General features: G+C 49.0%; 1 protein-coding gene across 2 annotated transcripts in view; it reads left to right on the forward strand.

Moving 5' to 3' along the window:
• The window catches only part of PSD2 (pleckstrin and Sec7 domain containing 2), a 45,425-nt gene that overhangs the window by 10,277 nt on the left and 18,459 nt on the right, over positions 1 to 16,689 (forward strand). Inside the window, exons 3-7 of one of the 2 annotated variants that reach the window (XM_072872481.1) lie at positions 180 to 374; positions 5,173 to 5,253; positions 5,810 to 5,922; positions 9,879 to 9,937; positions 10,033 to 10,035. In XM_072872481.1, the coding sequence (XP_072728582.1) occupies positions 180 to 374; positions 5,173 to 5,253; positions 5,810 to 5,922; positions 9,879 to 9,937; positions 10,033 to 10,035 (451 nt within the window). The remainder of the gene's footprint in view (positions 1 to 179; positions 375 to 5,172; positions 5,254 to 5,809; positions 5,923 to 9,878; positions 9,938 to 10,032; positions 10,036 to 16,689) is intronic. The other variant, XM_072872480.1, reaches the window with a different exon arrangement.

Below are 16,689 nucleotides of genomic sequence, written 5' to 3' on the forward strand. Positions count from 1 at the left end.
AACTGTACTATTTCATTTGACCTGAAACGAAAGAGGGTTTGTCCAATGTCCAGTTCACAAATGTGTTGTTGTTTTTTCATGTTTTTGGTTAGCACAAGAAGAAACCAAAATGTGGCATTTTCTGTGGTTTTCATCAAGTCACATTGGTGCTCCTTGAATTGTTTCTTGTTTCTGTGTAGTGACGCCAGCTTGAAAGATGCACTGTCAGACTCTGACTCTGACATGGGTAGTACAGAGCAGCTTGACCAGGGCAGCACAGACACTTTGACGAATGGCTGCAGGGTGGATAGTGAAGCTGCCAAGAGGCTGGCCAAGCGCCTCTACAACCTCGAAGGGTTCAAGCGCTGCGATGTGGCACGCCAGCTTGGGAAAAAGTAAGTGGAGCTTTTGGTTGCATCCAACCCTATGAGGGGGTTGACTGAGATGGCAGCATTGAGCACGGCCAGCAGAAACACAGCTGTGGTGGGGGCGGTCTGGGGGAGCACTGGTTGTGCTGGGAGGACAGGACAAAGGCAGGAAGGGGCAAGCCTGCTGTTACAAGGGCTTGCTGGATGGAGTTGGGGCTGTTGGAGATCCTTCCAGTTGAAACTAGTCCAAGTCCAATGCCCTTGCAATCTGAATCCTAGAAGTTGCTTGCATGTATTGGCCATTAACTACCACAAGCTGCTGCCCGCCAGAACCAAGAGCTTCCTGTGTTTGGTAAGGGCCCAGCAAGCCCTAAAGGGCCCCTAAAGCAATCCCCAGGCTGAAGGGTTTGGGATCCAGACCTGGATCTGCACTGGGCTCCCTGCCAGTCCCCAGTTTTTTAATGTCTGCACCCCGAAATCTTCTTGCTGCAGTGCCTCCTGACCCAGTCTGTATAGATGGCATGAAGGGTTTGATGGAGAGCTAGGTACACACTGGAGGTCCAAGCATCTCAGCTGGTAGATCTGCTTGGGTAAGGCAGAAGGGAAATAAAAAGTGTTTATTCAAAAGTGGGAGAGTTACAGAGATTTCTAAGAGACAGTGTAGCAGTAACGAGTGTAGCGGTAACAGATTATTTTAGGATGCCAGTGGGTGTGAGGACACCAGTCCCCATCATCCTTCTCCTGGATCGGATATAACTTGTGTTGCTGGGGGGTTTTTAATGTCTTTGAAATGTTTCACTCCTGTCCGGATCAACAGGACACAACTGTCCCTCAGCAAATACCCAAGCTTTCAGTACCAAGGATTGTCTGTGACTCCCAGCTTAGTCCTGGGACAGAAGGAGCCCATGAATGATCTCCTAGAGAGGCTTTTTGTATCACCTGGCAGCATCCTTGTTCTTCTCTTTTGCTGTGGTTCTTGTAGTAGGTGCATTGCTGGTTGCTGCTGCCTCAGGTCTTGCATCCTTCTCCCTTCTTGCAAATTTGCCATGCCGGCTCACTGAGTGGGGGAAGTTTCAAGCAATTGGCCTCTGGGGGTGTATCTAAGTGTGTCCCTTTGCTAGTTCCTGCAATCCTCACTCACACCTGCACTCCTCACACCTTGGAAAGCTGGTGGCCCACATTTGGAAATTGACATAGCCTTTAAAAGAAAACTTTTGTTTTGGTCAGCTGGGTTTTTGACATCTGAATCATTTCCCAGCACAAGAACTGGATAGAGCTGCAGGCTTTTGAACCAAGCAGGTGGATTTGCAGAGCAGGAAAGGAAAAAGGATGAGGATAGGTGTGTTTTAAGTTGGTCTTGCTCACTTAAGACAATGTAAGACCAACCTACAGTGGTGGGAGCAGGGTAAGTTTAAGTGATGCTTTCAGGCCAGCTCCATGTAGGAGGTGGACTGGATAGGAGGGTTGTTAAAAAAGTAAAATCTCATTTTAAAGCTTTTTTACTCATTTTAACCCCTTTTTTTTCTTTGTGAACATTGGCAATTTTCTCAAAAAAAAAAAAAAAAAACCAAAAACCCAACCAAAACCATTCATCATTGTCAAACAAGTAGAAAAGGCTTGATGAACAAGGAAATGGAGGTTGGAGATCTCCAAATAGTTTCTTTCCAGCTGACACAATTCTGTGAAGTTAACCTCAAATCCATAAATTACCTTCATCTCTCTGAAGAGCATGTGTTTTGGCAACTGAACTCTCCATGGAAGATTCTTGTTCCTGGATTTGTCTGTGGCATTGTCGCAGCTCCTTCACATGGTCACACATCTCTTCCTGGATGGAAGTTGAACTGTCTTGGCTGCCAGACCATGAAGATGGTAGTGCCAGGCACTTCCTTGCAATGTTTCCCAAGAGAACACTGTGCTCACAAATCCATGCAGGCAGCAACAGAGCAGGCAGCAGAGCACAGTTTCAGCATCGCAGTGCACTGAGAACTGGGGGTCTGTCAGAGTCCCATGGGCAGTATGGCATGGGCACACAGCATATTTTCCTCCCCTGGAGATTAGGTGAATTTTAGTTAGCCAAACTTCTTATGGACAATCTTTTTTTGACCCAGGTGGCTGGCACAAAAAGGATCCTGGACAATACAGAATTAGCTCTGTAGGACAGTGTGATTCAGGCTCTAAAACAACACACATCTGTCCATGTCCAGCCACGCAGGAATGAAACTGGGAGAAAAAGCCAGGGCTCCTGTGTTACCCCCAGGATGGCTTGTGACCCAGACAGGTCAGTAAGCACTCTTGGTGGCTGGACCTTCCCAAACCAGGAAGAGGGAGGAAGCGTCAAGCTGGAGTGTAAGGTGGGAGGAGGTCTGTAGAGGCTGGCTGTGTGGCAGGGCCACCAGCCAGAGGATGCTGGACATGTCCCCATGGAAAATGCCTTGCTGTTCTTGTGAGGATGTCTCTGTCATGTCTGAGCTGCATGGTGGAAGTGTCACCCATTCCTGCAGGAGGGGCTGGGACTGGCACAGAGAGAGAGAGAAGGCCAGTTCTTGAATGAGGAAACCAGAGCAAGTACCCAAGCCCACCTTAGTGTAGGCCATGGTCTTGCCCTGGCCAGTGTTGGAGCTCTGTGTCCCAGGCATGCCTGGGGCATGTTAACTGGCTCTGGAGCTCAGGGAAAAGGGTCCAATCAATGTCACTGAGCCCCTAGCTAGACATAGGAGTTTGTTGTTTCCTGGGGGCTGGCTGCCTTCAGGTGTCCTGCGACACTGGCTGGTTCCCTCAGCAGATCTGGCAGTCCCTGCCTGGAGCTTTTCCAAGCAGAGAGGAACCAAGTGAGGCACACAGGAAGGCGTGATGGGCACCCAGGCTGGGGCATGTTGCCACCACAGCAGCTGGCACAGACCACTTGTCCTGGGGGTCACAAATTCCCTATGGACTCCTGGCCTTCATCAAGATCCAGTGGGCTGAAGGACAGGCAGCAAGGCCTGCCTACCTTCCCAGGCTGCCCTGATGGGAGAGTGGGGTGAAGGGGAGCTCCTACCCACCTTCTTCCTACCTGACTATAGATCTAGTCAGGAACGTAAATTAAGGTGTAGTTCCCAGTGTAGGCCATAGAGACATCTCAAGACCAAGTCAGCCCACCCAAGATCTGTGCTGGGCTATGGACATGCCAAGTCTTTAGGCTTTAGGGAGCCTGGGCAAGGCTGGTACTTCAAGCCCAGCTTGAAGTGGGGGGGAGTCAGACACTGTTCTCCCTTGTTGATTGCTGCAGTGCTGCAGTACATGGCAGTTGTTGCTGTATGCCCAGTGCACAGAGTTCCCAGGAGACCTGGTAAATAAGTGCCCAAACAGAAGGAATCAGACCTTTTCTTCTGGGACACTACAACTGCACGTGTGAGGTGGGACCTGACCTGTGGGAGGGAAAGTGCTGGCTAGTTCCCAGCACTGGCACAGCCAATGCATGAAGTCTTCTGCAGACTGAGAGCCGAGAGAATCCCAGAGGAGGCCTGGGGCTTGCTTGGTTCTGCTCGTTCTTTGGCACAGGAGTGAAGATGTGGTGACATCTCCTTTCACAAATGTGTGGTCATCTTCTGCATCTCACACCACCTTGCTGTGAAGTTCCAGGACAAGTGGAGAAGTCTGCCTGGGAAGCTGGCAGGAATCTGTATGCCAATCATTGTGGCACTGCTTCAGACAGACTAACCCAGGGAGCCATGGGGCCATGAGGACATGTTCTTTCCCAGAGCTAGCAATCCCAAATGATAAGATTGTTTTATGAGTGTGCGGCTTTGTGGCTTCATACAGCTTTGAAACAGCCTCCTGCACAAACTCCAGCACTAATACTTATGTCCTGCCTCTCAAAACTCAGCCTGGACCTCTCTCCTGGAGCTGTCATGCTGCTCTGCCTGATCCTGCTGTGTGTTGTGCTTCTGAACAGCATCCATGCCAGAAGCTTTACAGCATCCACCTCACAGCAGAAGATGAAACAATGATGTGGGAAAAGCAATGAGTTCTGCCTGAAACATGTCCTGGGGTGAAAATGGATGTGCAACGCTTACCAATATGCTTTTCATTTTGTGGGGAGAAGGAAAAAGAATTGTATATGGCAAAGGCTGAGCATACTGAGATAATCTCCCATTTCTTGCCAGCATTCATTGATTATTCTTGCACTTCTGCTACCTGAGTTGTGTAGACAGAGGAACTTAACAGCACCCATTCTGGCTTTAAAGGCAACACGTCTCCAAGCATCCTTCAAAAACGTGGCAGGGGAATAGTTTCTGGAGAAGCATTCAGTGATGAGCAGGGCCAGAAGCTCAGGTGAGCTCTGCTGCTCCAGTTCCCAGGGGCATCCATCTGACATGCGAGCAAGGTGCTGTGATGAGAGGGTGGGATGGGAGCCAATATGGAGTGGAGAGCAGGAATATTGCAGTAGGAGGAGGGGACATGTCCAGCAATGGGAGAGGACTATGTAAGAGAGAAGGTGCCCAATGAGCACAGGACATCCTTATGGCCTCCTCCTCCTGGCTGGTTTGGGAGGAGGCTCTGCCTGGTCAGCAGCTCAGCAGAGGGGGTCACTGGGTGCCCACATTGCTCATTCTCAGGTGTCTAGGGCTGGCAGCCGCAGTGCTAGGCTGTGGGCATGTTAGGGTGCTTTGGAGGTCTTCCAGCAGCATTTCAAGCCAGTAGAAAGTCCCCCTGGGTCTGGGATCATGTCTGCAGTGTCTCGCTGGGAGTTTGGGCTGGCCAGGAGACAGCAGTCTGCTGTTCCTCTTGTAGACAGTGTCTTCTTCCCTGAAGAAAGGGCTGACTACTCCCTCTTTAATTACAGTAACGAATTTAGCAAGTTGGTAGCAGAGGAGTATCTCAGCTTCTTTGACTTCACTGGCCTGACCCTTGACAAAGCACTCAGGTGAGCTGGTCTCTGGCACTCCCGCGTAGGGCCTGGGCTGGACAGAGTGGAGCAGCGCGGTGGGTTTCTCCTCTGGGCTTCCTGACGCCATGGAGCCTGTCCATGTGATAGGAGCAGGGACTAGGGGGAGCTCCAGGTTGGCATTTGATCTTTGCTTTGGTGTCATGTTTGGCACAAGCTACTGCCACCAAAAGTGGGCTTTGACATGAGGGCCCACAACCTGCTTCCCCATGATGGAGAGCAGCTTTCCCAGGAATCCCATCCCATACAAAATCAGAGCAAGTGGGAGCAACTTCTTCCCTTGGGACGGACAACCCATTCTGGTGCCATTAAGCCAGAGGTGGGTCAGATCTCAGCTGAGAGCATGTTTCCCTACACAGCTCAGAGCTGGCTCCATAGACACCTTTTGCATTGCACCTGCAGGGTGCGCAGGCTGGGGGGAGGACAAAGGCCTTCCTAGCTGCTCTGAGGAACCCCTTTCCATCTCCCTCCTTAGCATGGATGCTGCCCAGCAGATTGATCCACGACATCTTGAAGTATCACTTTCTCTTTGCAGGACGTTCTTGAAAGCATTTCCGCTAATGGGAGAGACGCAGGAGCGGGAGCGGGTGCTGATTCATTTCTCCCGGCGATACTGCCAGTGCAACCCAGAGGAGAGCATGTCTGAAGGTACTGCTTTGTTTCCCTGGCTCATACTCACAGTGCACCTGTGTCACAGAGCCTGAGTGTTAAAACCAGCGATCCACAGCTGTACCAGTACCCACGGGGTACTCCAGTACCCACTGGGCAGGCAAGGCTGCAGCTTTTCCCTTTCTCTGGAGGGACAGGGGACACCAGGTGCTGTACAGACCCCCCCCAAGAGAGCCAGATGAGTCCCCTCAGGATCTGAGGGTGTAGGTGTGGGGTCCCAGAGAGCCTTGTCCTCTCAAATGCGTATGAGCTGTGCTGAAGACAAGCTTCTCAGCTGTAGCCTGGATCAGTGGCCATGCTTTGCCCAGCACCAGGGGAGGTGGTGAGTGGTTCTCAAGGGTTGCAAATTACTGCAATTGTGGCTTGCAAAGTAGTTGCTGGCAGCGGTCAAATGAGTGGCTGGTGCTAGCTCAGCCCAAGACCTTGTCCATTGAATGGAATAAGACATTTCCATGCAGATTGAGGAATGCTGTTGGCTTGCCGTGTACAGGAGTTGTGTTCCTTGCATCTACAACTGCAGCAGGAGAAAGCACAGATGGGTAAAATTCTGGGCTCACTGGAGTTGCAGATTTTGTTAGCTACTTTCAGCCCTTCCCCATTATTTTTTTTAAGTAGACATAGTTTCTTCTGACATTTTTAAATGGGAAAGGTCATTCCTGGTATACATGTGCACATGCACACATCCAGACATGAGCATGTCCATGTTCGCACTTATATGAATGCCTCTACACACCTGCTTACAGGCATCTAGATATGCCCCCACAGGTGGAAATCAGTCTGCTGACCTGACAGCAGTGCCAGTTGTTCCTCCTCCACCCCTTCAGCATTGCAATATGCCACTTGCATCCAAGAGCTCCTGCTTGTCTCCATCTTGCGGGCTTCCCAAATAGCAGCAGTGCCTAGTGTCACTTGAACCCTCCAGTCCCTCTGCCAAGCGAACTGGACACAAGCTGTTCTCAAAACAGAATGACCTCTTCGCTTTTATCAGTGGTATCCCAATAAAGTAAAGATTTACATTTCATTTCCCTGTGTTTGTTTGATGTTCTCCCCCACAGATCCAAAGAGGTCCTTCCCCTGCGAAGGGTCCTCCACCTGTAGACTTTAAGCTGCAGGCTGAATTTTCAGCAGCAGTCCCCAACTGAAATATCCCAAATGCCAAGTCCTGACCCATCTTCAACACCTCCCCCTGGAAGTGATCCCCAACCATATTGCATCCACCCCCACTCCTACAGACAAGGGGCTTGGGATCCTTTCACCCACTGTGAGGGCATGCACACGCCAACTTGAGCAGAGGCTGAGCTGCAGCACCAAGGGTCAGATCTCTGACTCCATCCCACACCCTTCAGCATGAGGGTGTTTGGAGGGCAGTGACTAGTCAAACAAAATGCAAGCTTTGCCATGACAACGTGGATTACAAAGCTGCTGATGGAGCCACGCTATGGCAACTGTTGAAGAGAAATTAAATCCCAGTTCTGAATGCTCTGTGAGAAGGTGCCTGCTAATGCAAACACGAATTAAGCCAGAATGGCCCTCAGTGGAGATGTCACTGCTGCTGGTAGGACCTATTTTAAAAATGTTACACTCCTGAACAGTACAAAACTATTAAGAGTAAAAATGTTATACTCCTGAATAGTACAAAACTATTAAGAGTAAGGAAAACTGGATCTGAAACACGTTACTGCTGCTGCTGTCATGACCTATTCATTAACATTTAGGGCCACAGCATTGCCTGTGATGGTGGCAGCACACTTCACAAGGCTGGGCAGGACCACTTACTGCAGACCAAATGTAAACTGAATGAGTCCCAAGCAGGACAGAGCTGCACTCAGTACTGGAATTGAATGGGGCTTGCAAAATACAATTGTAATCCAAGTACTACTTGAAGCTGATGCAATGGAGGGAAGCAAAGTGGCTCCTTCAAGTCCCATCTTTTGCAGATACTGCAAAAGCATGCACTAGATGCGTTGTAATTTGAGAAAGCTATTGCAAGCTCTTTCTTCAGGAAGCAGTTCCTTCTCGTTGCATCCAGCCTAAACTTGCAAAAGATGTGCCACCAAGATGAAGTTTGAGCCACTGTGTATTATCTAATTAGATATCTAAAGAAACACCTCTGGCTGTGATGGTCTGTTGGCATAGAGGCATGATAGAGTCAAGGCAGTTTTGTCTGGAGATGATCAGGTGGCTGAGAAGGTCTTAAAGCCCTCTAAGACATTTCATGGCATGGCTACATGCTGATTTAATAACTCCTCCACTGATGGAGACATGGCTGTTGCAACACCAAGGGTCACTTCAGCCTGTATGATGGGGTGCTGCAGATTAAGGTGGCAGAAGCTCTGACCTGCTGACCACTGAGTGGGGTGGCTGGGTTTTGTCCCAGAGAGTGGTGTCTTGGACACATTATTAATGCTTTCCTGTACTGATGAAGCCCAGGCATGGAAGAACTATATGGCTGTGCTGTGACACTGTGTGAGCCAAGAGAAAAAGTGAATGCACATGAGCCAAGCAACAGTGAGAGAATAGCAGGTTTTGGGACACCAGCTCCACCTTGGGGCCATGTGGGACATGATTTACCTGACTAAAGTGATACGGTAAAGCCAGGTGAAGATGTCACTCCAGAACCTCCCACAGAGACTCCAAAATACACACTGGGGAGGTACGGTGTCCTAAGCCCAAAGCTGCTTCTTGTGAAAGTGAAGGAAGCGTCTTTCATAGGAATCGATTCTGTCTTGAAGGGGGATGTCCATCACACAATGTCCCCAGCTGTTAGCCCCTCATAGAGAACTATGTGATGTTCCCATGAGAAACCCTTTCTTCCTCAGATACCATGGTTCTTCCAGGAAAGAGAGAAGCTCATGCTCAGTTGCCTTCATCCTGGGCTCGTGTGTTTGGTTGCCTGTACCTGGCAGTGTTTAGAGCTTGGCCTTGAGCATGGGGTGCTCAGGGCTTGTCACTATTCCACATAAATGGTGCCTTTGTTTAGTGGCTGACCGGGATGGGGATGGGCCACAGCTGGCTCTCTGTGGCTGCACATCTACCCCCACAAGAAGAGACCAGCGTCACTTCCCCACCCAGGTCCCCACCCAGAGCAGCATGCACAAGGGAAATAAGCCAGGACCATCATGTCATGTCTGGCTTGGTCTGTGGAGCAGCCCATCTGTGTGAGCACACCAAGTCATGCAAAGAGCAGGGCTGAACACCAAGGCTGTAGTATTACTGCCCCTGCCTTCTCCCTGGGGCTCTCTAGCCCTCTTGTGAGGTCCTTGCAAGGACCAGTTCATGTGCCAGAGTGCATTTGCATTTCACTGTTGTGAGGTGGTGCGTGGAGCCTGGCCTCTTGACCTTGAACAGCTTCAGGACACAGCATGGTTTTGAAATAACAGCAAGCCACCAGGCTACCTGGTACAGAAAAGGGTGCTGTGCTGCCTCAAATGGAAGGAAAACTTCATGTGAGTTTTATTAAGTCAGAGAGCCAAAAATGCTGCACTCATTTGTAGTAATAATGTTTGTTGAACACCACAAGAGCTGCCCAGGAATGATGGCTAAAGACCTGAGGACAGACCCCTGAGGTGACTGTGATCAGCTGGGGGGAAACTAGCTCTGTTTGCCAGGGTCTCTGCCCCATTCTGTAATGGCATTGGCACAAAATGGATATGGAGGAAGACTCAGCAGAAAGTCTGATCTTTAGAAAGCCACTGACAAAACTGCTTTAAAGCCAGTTACCTGATGATCGTTTCAGGAAAAGATAAAGTTTGAAGGAAAAGAGGATTTTTTTCCTTTTTAAAACTGTCTTGCACAGTTGAAAGAAACAGGTATTTAAGTTCCCCAGACATAGCAACTAGCCTTGCTTTTGCAATGGGTGGGCTGCCAAGACAGCAAACATTGAAACTGTGTGGGAAGAGTAGTAATCATAGCCATCTGACTGTTGTGTGTTTCAGATGGGATTCATACGCTCACCTGTGCCCTGATGCTGCTAAACACAGACCTTCACGGACATGTAAGTAGTACTTGGAGATGCATCCTTCCTTTTTTCCTTCCCAGTATAGAGGTCTGTCCCCTTATGCAGGATATGTTGCTGGAAAATTGAGATAGGTTGTCAGAGAGTACTCTCACCAGCTCCAGGGGGAATTTTGGATGCCAGGCCCAGACCTGGGGACAGTCCTCTTAGTGTCACTCTACACTCAAGCCAAAGGCATATCTCCTGCTGACATCAGTTATCTTGTACAGGCACAGGCAATGCAGCTTTCTTCCCAGGACCTGTTGCATGTGTGAGCCCTGTCCCAGGAGCTCTCATGGAGAGGTCTTCACCACCAGTCTCTGTGGAGCTGGCAAACAGCAGCACCAATTGTGCTGCTATTTCTTTTGATGCAGACACCTGAGGCTCCCCTTGTCCCAGAAACTGCTGCAAGGGAGTCAGTGGTTTCATACGGGTATAGATTTGATCTTTCCTTCCCAAAACACAGAGTAAGTCCCAGCTGTTTCTTTTCCCCCAAGATGTAACAGACAGCCACTGTAGAGTTTCATATCAGAAAGGCCTCCAGACAAAGAGCAGGGTGAGTAGAGCTCGGTGCTTAAAGGTGTGGTTGGAAAACAGCTCAGGCTGTTAAGAAGATCTCTCACCACCTTTTAGAGGCTCTTTCAGGCAGCATAGGTTGATTTGTTCCTAAAAGGTCAACCAGAGTGTAGAGAGGAGACCAGAGTGGGAGGAAAAATAACTGCAAAGGGGAGATGGGACTGGGCATAGGGGACAGCAATGGGACATTGTGTGCCCTTGGAGACCCCTGCCATAGCTCAAATCTGGGAGTATGCATGGACTCTGTGCCCTGCTCAGTGCTGTGGAAGGCTGTAGGCACTGTTGACCCAGATCTCCTCCCTGCTCTCCAGCCTTATGGTGGAGGCATAGAGCATGGCTGTGAGCCTCAGGGGGCTGTGCCCCCTTTGCAGGGGTAGAGAGGCTCCTCAAGTCTCAGGTCACTGAAGTACCTTCTTTCATAGCCCCTCTGAGAGCTCAGACCTGGAGCCACAGAATGCCCAGAACTTGTGTGAAGATGTGGGGGACAGCTTGTTACAGCAGCCTGTGCATGTGAAACCTACACAACCTTTTTCTGCCCCAGAGTCACATGATTTCCAAGCTGTATCATCAGAGACCTGTTCTGCCTCCAGCTGGTAACAATTTGTTGTGCATCTGCAGAGACTTGCCCTGATTTTCTCTTCATTAGCCTGTTAATGAGGGGACAGTAGGCCATAACCTAGCTCTTTTTTGCATACTGGTTTATAATAACTTTTGAGAGGAGCCTTTTTCTGTGGGCATGGGAAGAGGACACTACATGAGTGCTCTTCACCTATGATGGCAAAGATGCAAAGGCCACCAGCTTCACTGGTGCCATCCTGACAGTCCACCTGGGAGACCCTCCCCATCATTACAGCACAGATACTCCCTTCATGACAGTGACAGTCATGAAGTTGTGTTTGAACACAGCAGTCAGCGAAGGGAATTACTGGGCTCAGCAAGAGCCTCCTTTCCAGATGTGCACTGTGGCCTGCACCAAGCTGGGTACAGCTGCCGCAGCCTCATTCTTTGGGGAACAGGCAGCCTCTGACCAATGTTACACTGGCCACTGGGTCCATTCCCACCCACATGGCTGCCAGTAACATGTCTAGGCAAAGTGTCTCTGCATGCGGTGGGATAGCAGTTGGGGACGGCTTCTGGGAGGGTCTCACATAGCATTCATCCTTCAGCTGAAATGGTTGGAGCCAAGGAAATATTTTCATCAAAGCATTTCCTGCAACAGCAAAAGCAGCATTGTGGCAGAAGGCAAACTATGCAACTTCACTCCAAAATAATCTTATTTTGTCTACTTTTTTTGAATTAAAAAAAATCCAAAATATGTCTCTGGGAAGATAGAAATTATTGAGGAGGCCAAAAAACCCCTAAACATCTAAATCCTTACCATTTCTATTTTTCATTGACAAGCTGGCTAAGAGGCTGGGTAAGAAGAAATGATCTCATGCTATCTAGGCAAAGAAAAAATAGCTTTCTTTTGACCAGGTGTAGAAATGCCTGAGCTTTTCTTTGAAAAATCTTCTCTTTATTTTTCCACATGTGTAACATTAACTCTTCTATTAACTCTTCTTCTCCTTCTGCTCCTTTTTTTTTTCCTTCTGCTCCTGGAACCTCTCTTTCTGCTCTTTAACCCTTTACCAGGTGGTAAGTGCAGTCATTCTACTGTTTTGCATAAAACACTGGCATTTGAATTGTTTTTTATTGTGTTAAAAAAAAACAAAACAGATTTTTTTTGTCTGGATTCCTAAGTGGTTGTGCAGTGTCCTTCACTACTTAGCAACCCATTAACAGCTGATATGCATCACATGAAATTCTCCTTGTGTAAAGAAACATCCATAAACTGCAATGTACCTAGGATTGTGTGATTTGATCTCTTGCTGCTTTTTGGTAAAGATGCTGTCATGATATTGCATATCACTTTTTATTATATTTAATTTTTTAATATTTTGTGTGTGTTTCAGTGTTTTACTGTGCATTGCCATAGAGTGGAAAATTCCTTTGGTTAGGAAAGGGTGGTTGATGTGTGTCTGTAAAGGGGCAGTTCCCTACAGCAGTGGCTCTAGAATGGGCTAGTTCACCATTCCAGCATTGACCATCACATATACTGAGTCCAGGCTTAAAAGTAATGAGACTGGCTTTAAAACATGAGATTTGCACCTGGCCACACTGGAGTTTTGCCTTATTACTGTTGATTTTCTATGGGTGCACTCAGACCTTCTTTCCAAACTGTCCAGAAAACTTACTGTCTTTAAAAAGAGACACATCGTTTTCATAGAGTCACCTGGAGTTGGTGTTTAGAAGCCAGCAGTCACCAACAAACATTACAAGCCTTGTAGTATAATCCAGGTTGTTGCAACTCTCTACCTTGCTCTACTGGTGCTGTTTGAGCTCCAGGAGATCTTATGACAAAGTAAGTACTCCTCTGCTCCATCTCTGCCCCTTGGAGACAAAGCTTCAGGATGTCTCCTTTTCAACCATCAATGTTATCCCTCCTTGTTCAGAACTGCTGGCCATGGAAGGACAGTGACAAATCAACACCTATGCATCACCAGCACTCATCAGCACTCATGGTTGCATTTTGGTACTTTAGCAAAGCCCAGTTTCTGGAGTCACATTGTAATGTGACAAGCTTTAGCGTTTGTTCAAAAAGCAGGCCAGCAGCTCTCATGGCTGCTGAACAAAACTTGAAATGGGATCCCTGGCAGCTCCTAACTCCACATGTCCATCGCTATTAATTTTACAAACCCTGTGATATTCTCCTTACACCAACCTTATGGTTCAGTGTTAGCAATAATGCTGTGTTAGTAGCACTGGGAGAGCTGAAGAGCTCTAAGATAAGAGCAGCCACTGGCGTCACCTGCAGAGTGACACCAGTCTGCCCACAGCAGCTTTGCATGGCCCAGGGGTCTTTGGTACCCAAAGTTTGTGGGTTATTCCCTGCAGCGGGGTGATTTTGTTTCTGCAGCCTAGAACACATCTGCTACCAGATCCCTTGGTCCAGTCAGACCAATGACCCTCACTTCATGCTGAAGCATAAATATAGTTGTTTGGGTTTTTTCCCCTGAAGATGAGTATTTGGGAGAGGTCAAAAGAGCCTGAGTAAAAGCCTATGGGGGCCTAATACTCATGCTGGGGAGCTCACAGGAGATGTACTCCACTCACCACTTTGCAGTCGAGATGTTTGATGCCTGGGGCCTCCAGCCCAGAAGCTCAAGTGTTTTAGCACCTCACAGAGGGATTGCTGGGGAGAGCACCCCAGATAGCCACCCTTCATGGCCTCTGGCCACCAGGAACCTCCTTCTCCTCCTGGGGCTTTCACATGGCACCTGCTTTTCCCACTGAGCACCTGGCTCCATGCTCACCTGCCCAGCCTCCTAATGCTGGGACTTGGCAACAGCCAAGGAATGCCAGGTCACAGCCTAGTCTTCTGGAGGTGGATAGAGCCATCCTGGACACTTCAGGAGATGGTCTGAGACCGTCTTGTGTGAGTTAGCTCAACAGCAGATGGCTGAGGCCCAGAGGAGGCAACAATCGAACTGTAAACAGGGGAGTTACATGGGGTTGAAACAATAGGATGGCAGGATCAGCCCTGTCTACACACCATCAGATCAATCTCATGCTTCATAATTTATTCTTATGCACTCTAATCACCGTCGTGCACCTTGTCTCTGCATGTCTCCATTCTCATACACTACCTGCACCCATCTACCTCTGTCCATCCGTTCCTGTACTGTCTCTACCCATTCATCTAACTATGCATTCTTTCTCATCTGTTTAGTCCACTGTTTGCTCACTCGCTCTCCATCCAAGCACACCATGGTGCTAGCTGATTGTCTGACTGATTTCTCATGCTTTGCTGCATGGCCTGGAGCAAGCAAAGATGTGATGAAATTCTTTTCTGCCAGGGGGATGTATCAGGAATAGTAGCTACGTGTGGCTGTAAAGCAGCCTCATGGCTTGTTCTATTGCTGGTTAAGTGACTGATGCACCACAAAAAAGCAAAATGCCCCCATCTGTGTGTCTGGCCAGAAATGAAGATACATCTCCCTACCCAGAGGTCCCAGTTCAGCAAGGGATATAGAACATCTGAACACTGAGCTTTGAGGTGTGCAGATACATTGCCCTGAAGACTATGTCCACGTGATGATCTTGCTGAATCAGCAAGATGGCCTACTGTGTAAGAAGGTACCCCACTGCGCCCTCAGAGTGGCCCTTTCCAGAGCTGTTCCTGGGATTCCCCATACTTGCTAAATACTGTTGCCATGTGCAAAAGCTCAGGCAGTCCCTGGTGCTCGTGCCATTGATAATGACGCACTTGTGATCACAGAACTGTTTATTTGCAAGCATTGATCAAGTGAAGCTGCAAAGTCCGTGTCCTGGAGTGGTTTTTTGTTTTCTGTATTCAGCTGGTGTTGATTTGGAGGCACTTGCAGGGCTTTGTATTTGAGTGGCTGGCTCCAGCCCGTTACTCAAAGCAGCAAGCTGAAGTGTTAAGATATTGTTGACTTGAGGTTGTATTGCATCTGAGCCACCCCAGCATCCTGTGCTCAATCCTGCTGACAGCCAGCCTGAGTCCTGCACTCCGCAGTGCTTCGACAACCTTGTCCAACAAGCTGATGCACAGTACTAGCATCCTTGCTGGAGCTTTCTCATCACATCTTCTGGTTGTCAGAGAAAGGGTATGTTTTCGTCCTTCTCAATTGTTCAGCAATTAGCTGCTTTTCCACAGTGTGACTGCTGTCTCAGTTTGAGCTCAGAGATCTTCTTGCGCAAGGGAAAGAGACAGATCACAGAATAAAAAGAAGCTGTCCCCTGGGATTAATATATATCCTGGACGCAATACGCGTGAAACCCAAAGAAGGGCCTGTGAGGCTGGTAACTTGTGCCACTTTATCCCACTGTATCCACTCACTTCCTAAAATGTGTTGGCCTCTGCGTTCATTGCTGGATCACTGCAACAAGATCTCTGCAGGCAGAAAGACCTGTGCTGTGCACTCTGCTTTCCTGCTTCAAGGCAGGGGTAAAAGTAGTCACCTTCTCTCTGTGCAAAGTAATTTGGTGCCTCAAGATCTCAGACAACATACTTACCTCACCTCCAAACTCCCTCCCTCGTGGAGGTTCATTACTGCAATTTTATGCGCTCTCTCACCTTCCTTCCTTTCTCCATCCACACGCCATTGTGCTGCTGGCTTTTTTTTTTTTTGGGGGGGGCTGTAATTCACCAGCCAGCAAGTACACAAATCTCTCTTCCCTCTGCTGAAAAAACCTAGCATGTCTGCAGGTTTCCCTGCAGCTCTTCTGCAGCTAGTGTACCCACTGAGCACGAGCTGGCAGTAGCGTCTACCTAAGGGGCCCAGTTATGGGCATCGGCCGTGCGACTCCCCTGTGAGAAAGCAAAGATGGCTAAGCCTCGTGTTGTGCTGCATCATGTCCTCAGGCACTGCAAATTTGTAACAGTGCTTTATTCCTCTTTTTCTTGATCTCTCAAGGGTGCCAGCTCATCTGGAGCTGGCACCAACAGGAGGCATAATTAAGAGTATCAGACAGAGCTGCTTAAAGGCAGCACCAGCTCCCTGTGTAGCCTAAGAGTATGTCTGCACACACAGATGGCAGGTCTGGGGGCGGGGGGGGCATTGCGGGCTAATCCCAAGGCCTCACTCTTCGCTGATGCTTTCACTTGGGGAGAAGCCTCCAGGTCATCTTGTGCATGTTGTGCATGTTGTGGACAGGGGTTTCTGGTGTCAGTGTCTTTCAAGAGGCTATTTTCTTGCACAGAGGACGCATGTTGCCCTGCCTGCAGGGCACCTCCTATACCATCTGCTTTATCTCCTTCCAGTGACCCAGTGAGGCCCTTCTTCTTCCTCACTGAGTCCCTAAGCAGAGTCCTGGCTCTGCTGTTCTTGGCCGTCCTCCCAAGTCCTCCTGGATGGCCACCCTGTCGATACCTTGATGCAAAGCCCACCCAGTGTTAGGGTGCTGTTGGGATCCTTAGGACTGCTGGTGGCAGCTCATGCTCTCCTCTCACTAACTCCATTGTCCACTCCATGTGATGTCACCACAAGGTCTGTCCTTGGGGACTTCACTCCAGGGTGTGAAGGCTGCAATATGACATGGCACTGGAGACACCTTTGTGGTATCAGACCCCTTTTCCTGAACCCTACAATTCCCACTGACTCCTCCACACC

This window comes from Ciconia boyciana, chromosome 9 (assembly GCF_034638445.1).
Source record: "Ciconia boyciana chromosome 9, ASM3463844v1, whole genome shotgun sequence".
NCBI classification, from domain to species: Eukaryota; Metazoa; Chordata; class Aves; order Ciconiiformes; family Ciconiidae; genus Ciconia; species Ciconia boyciana.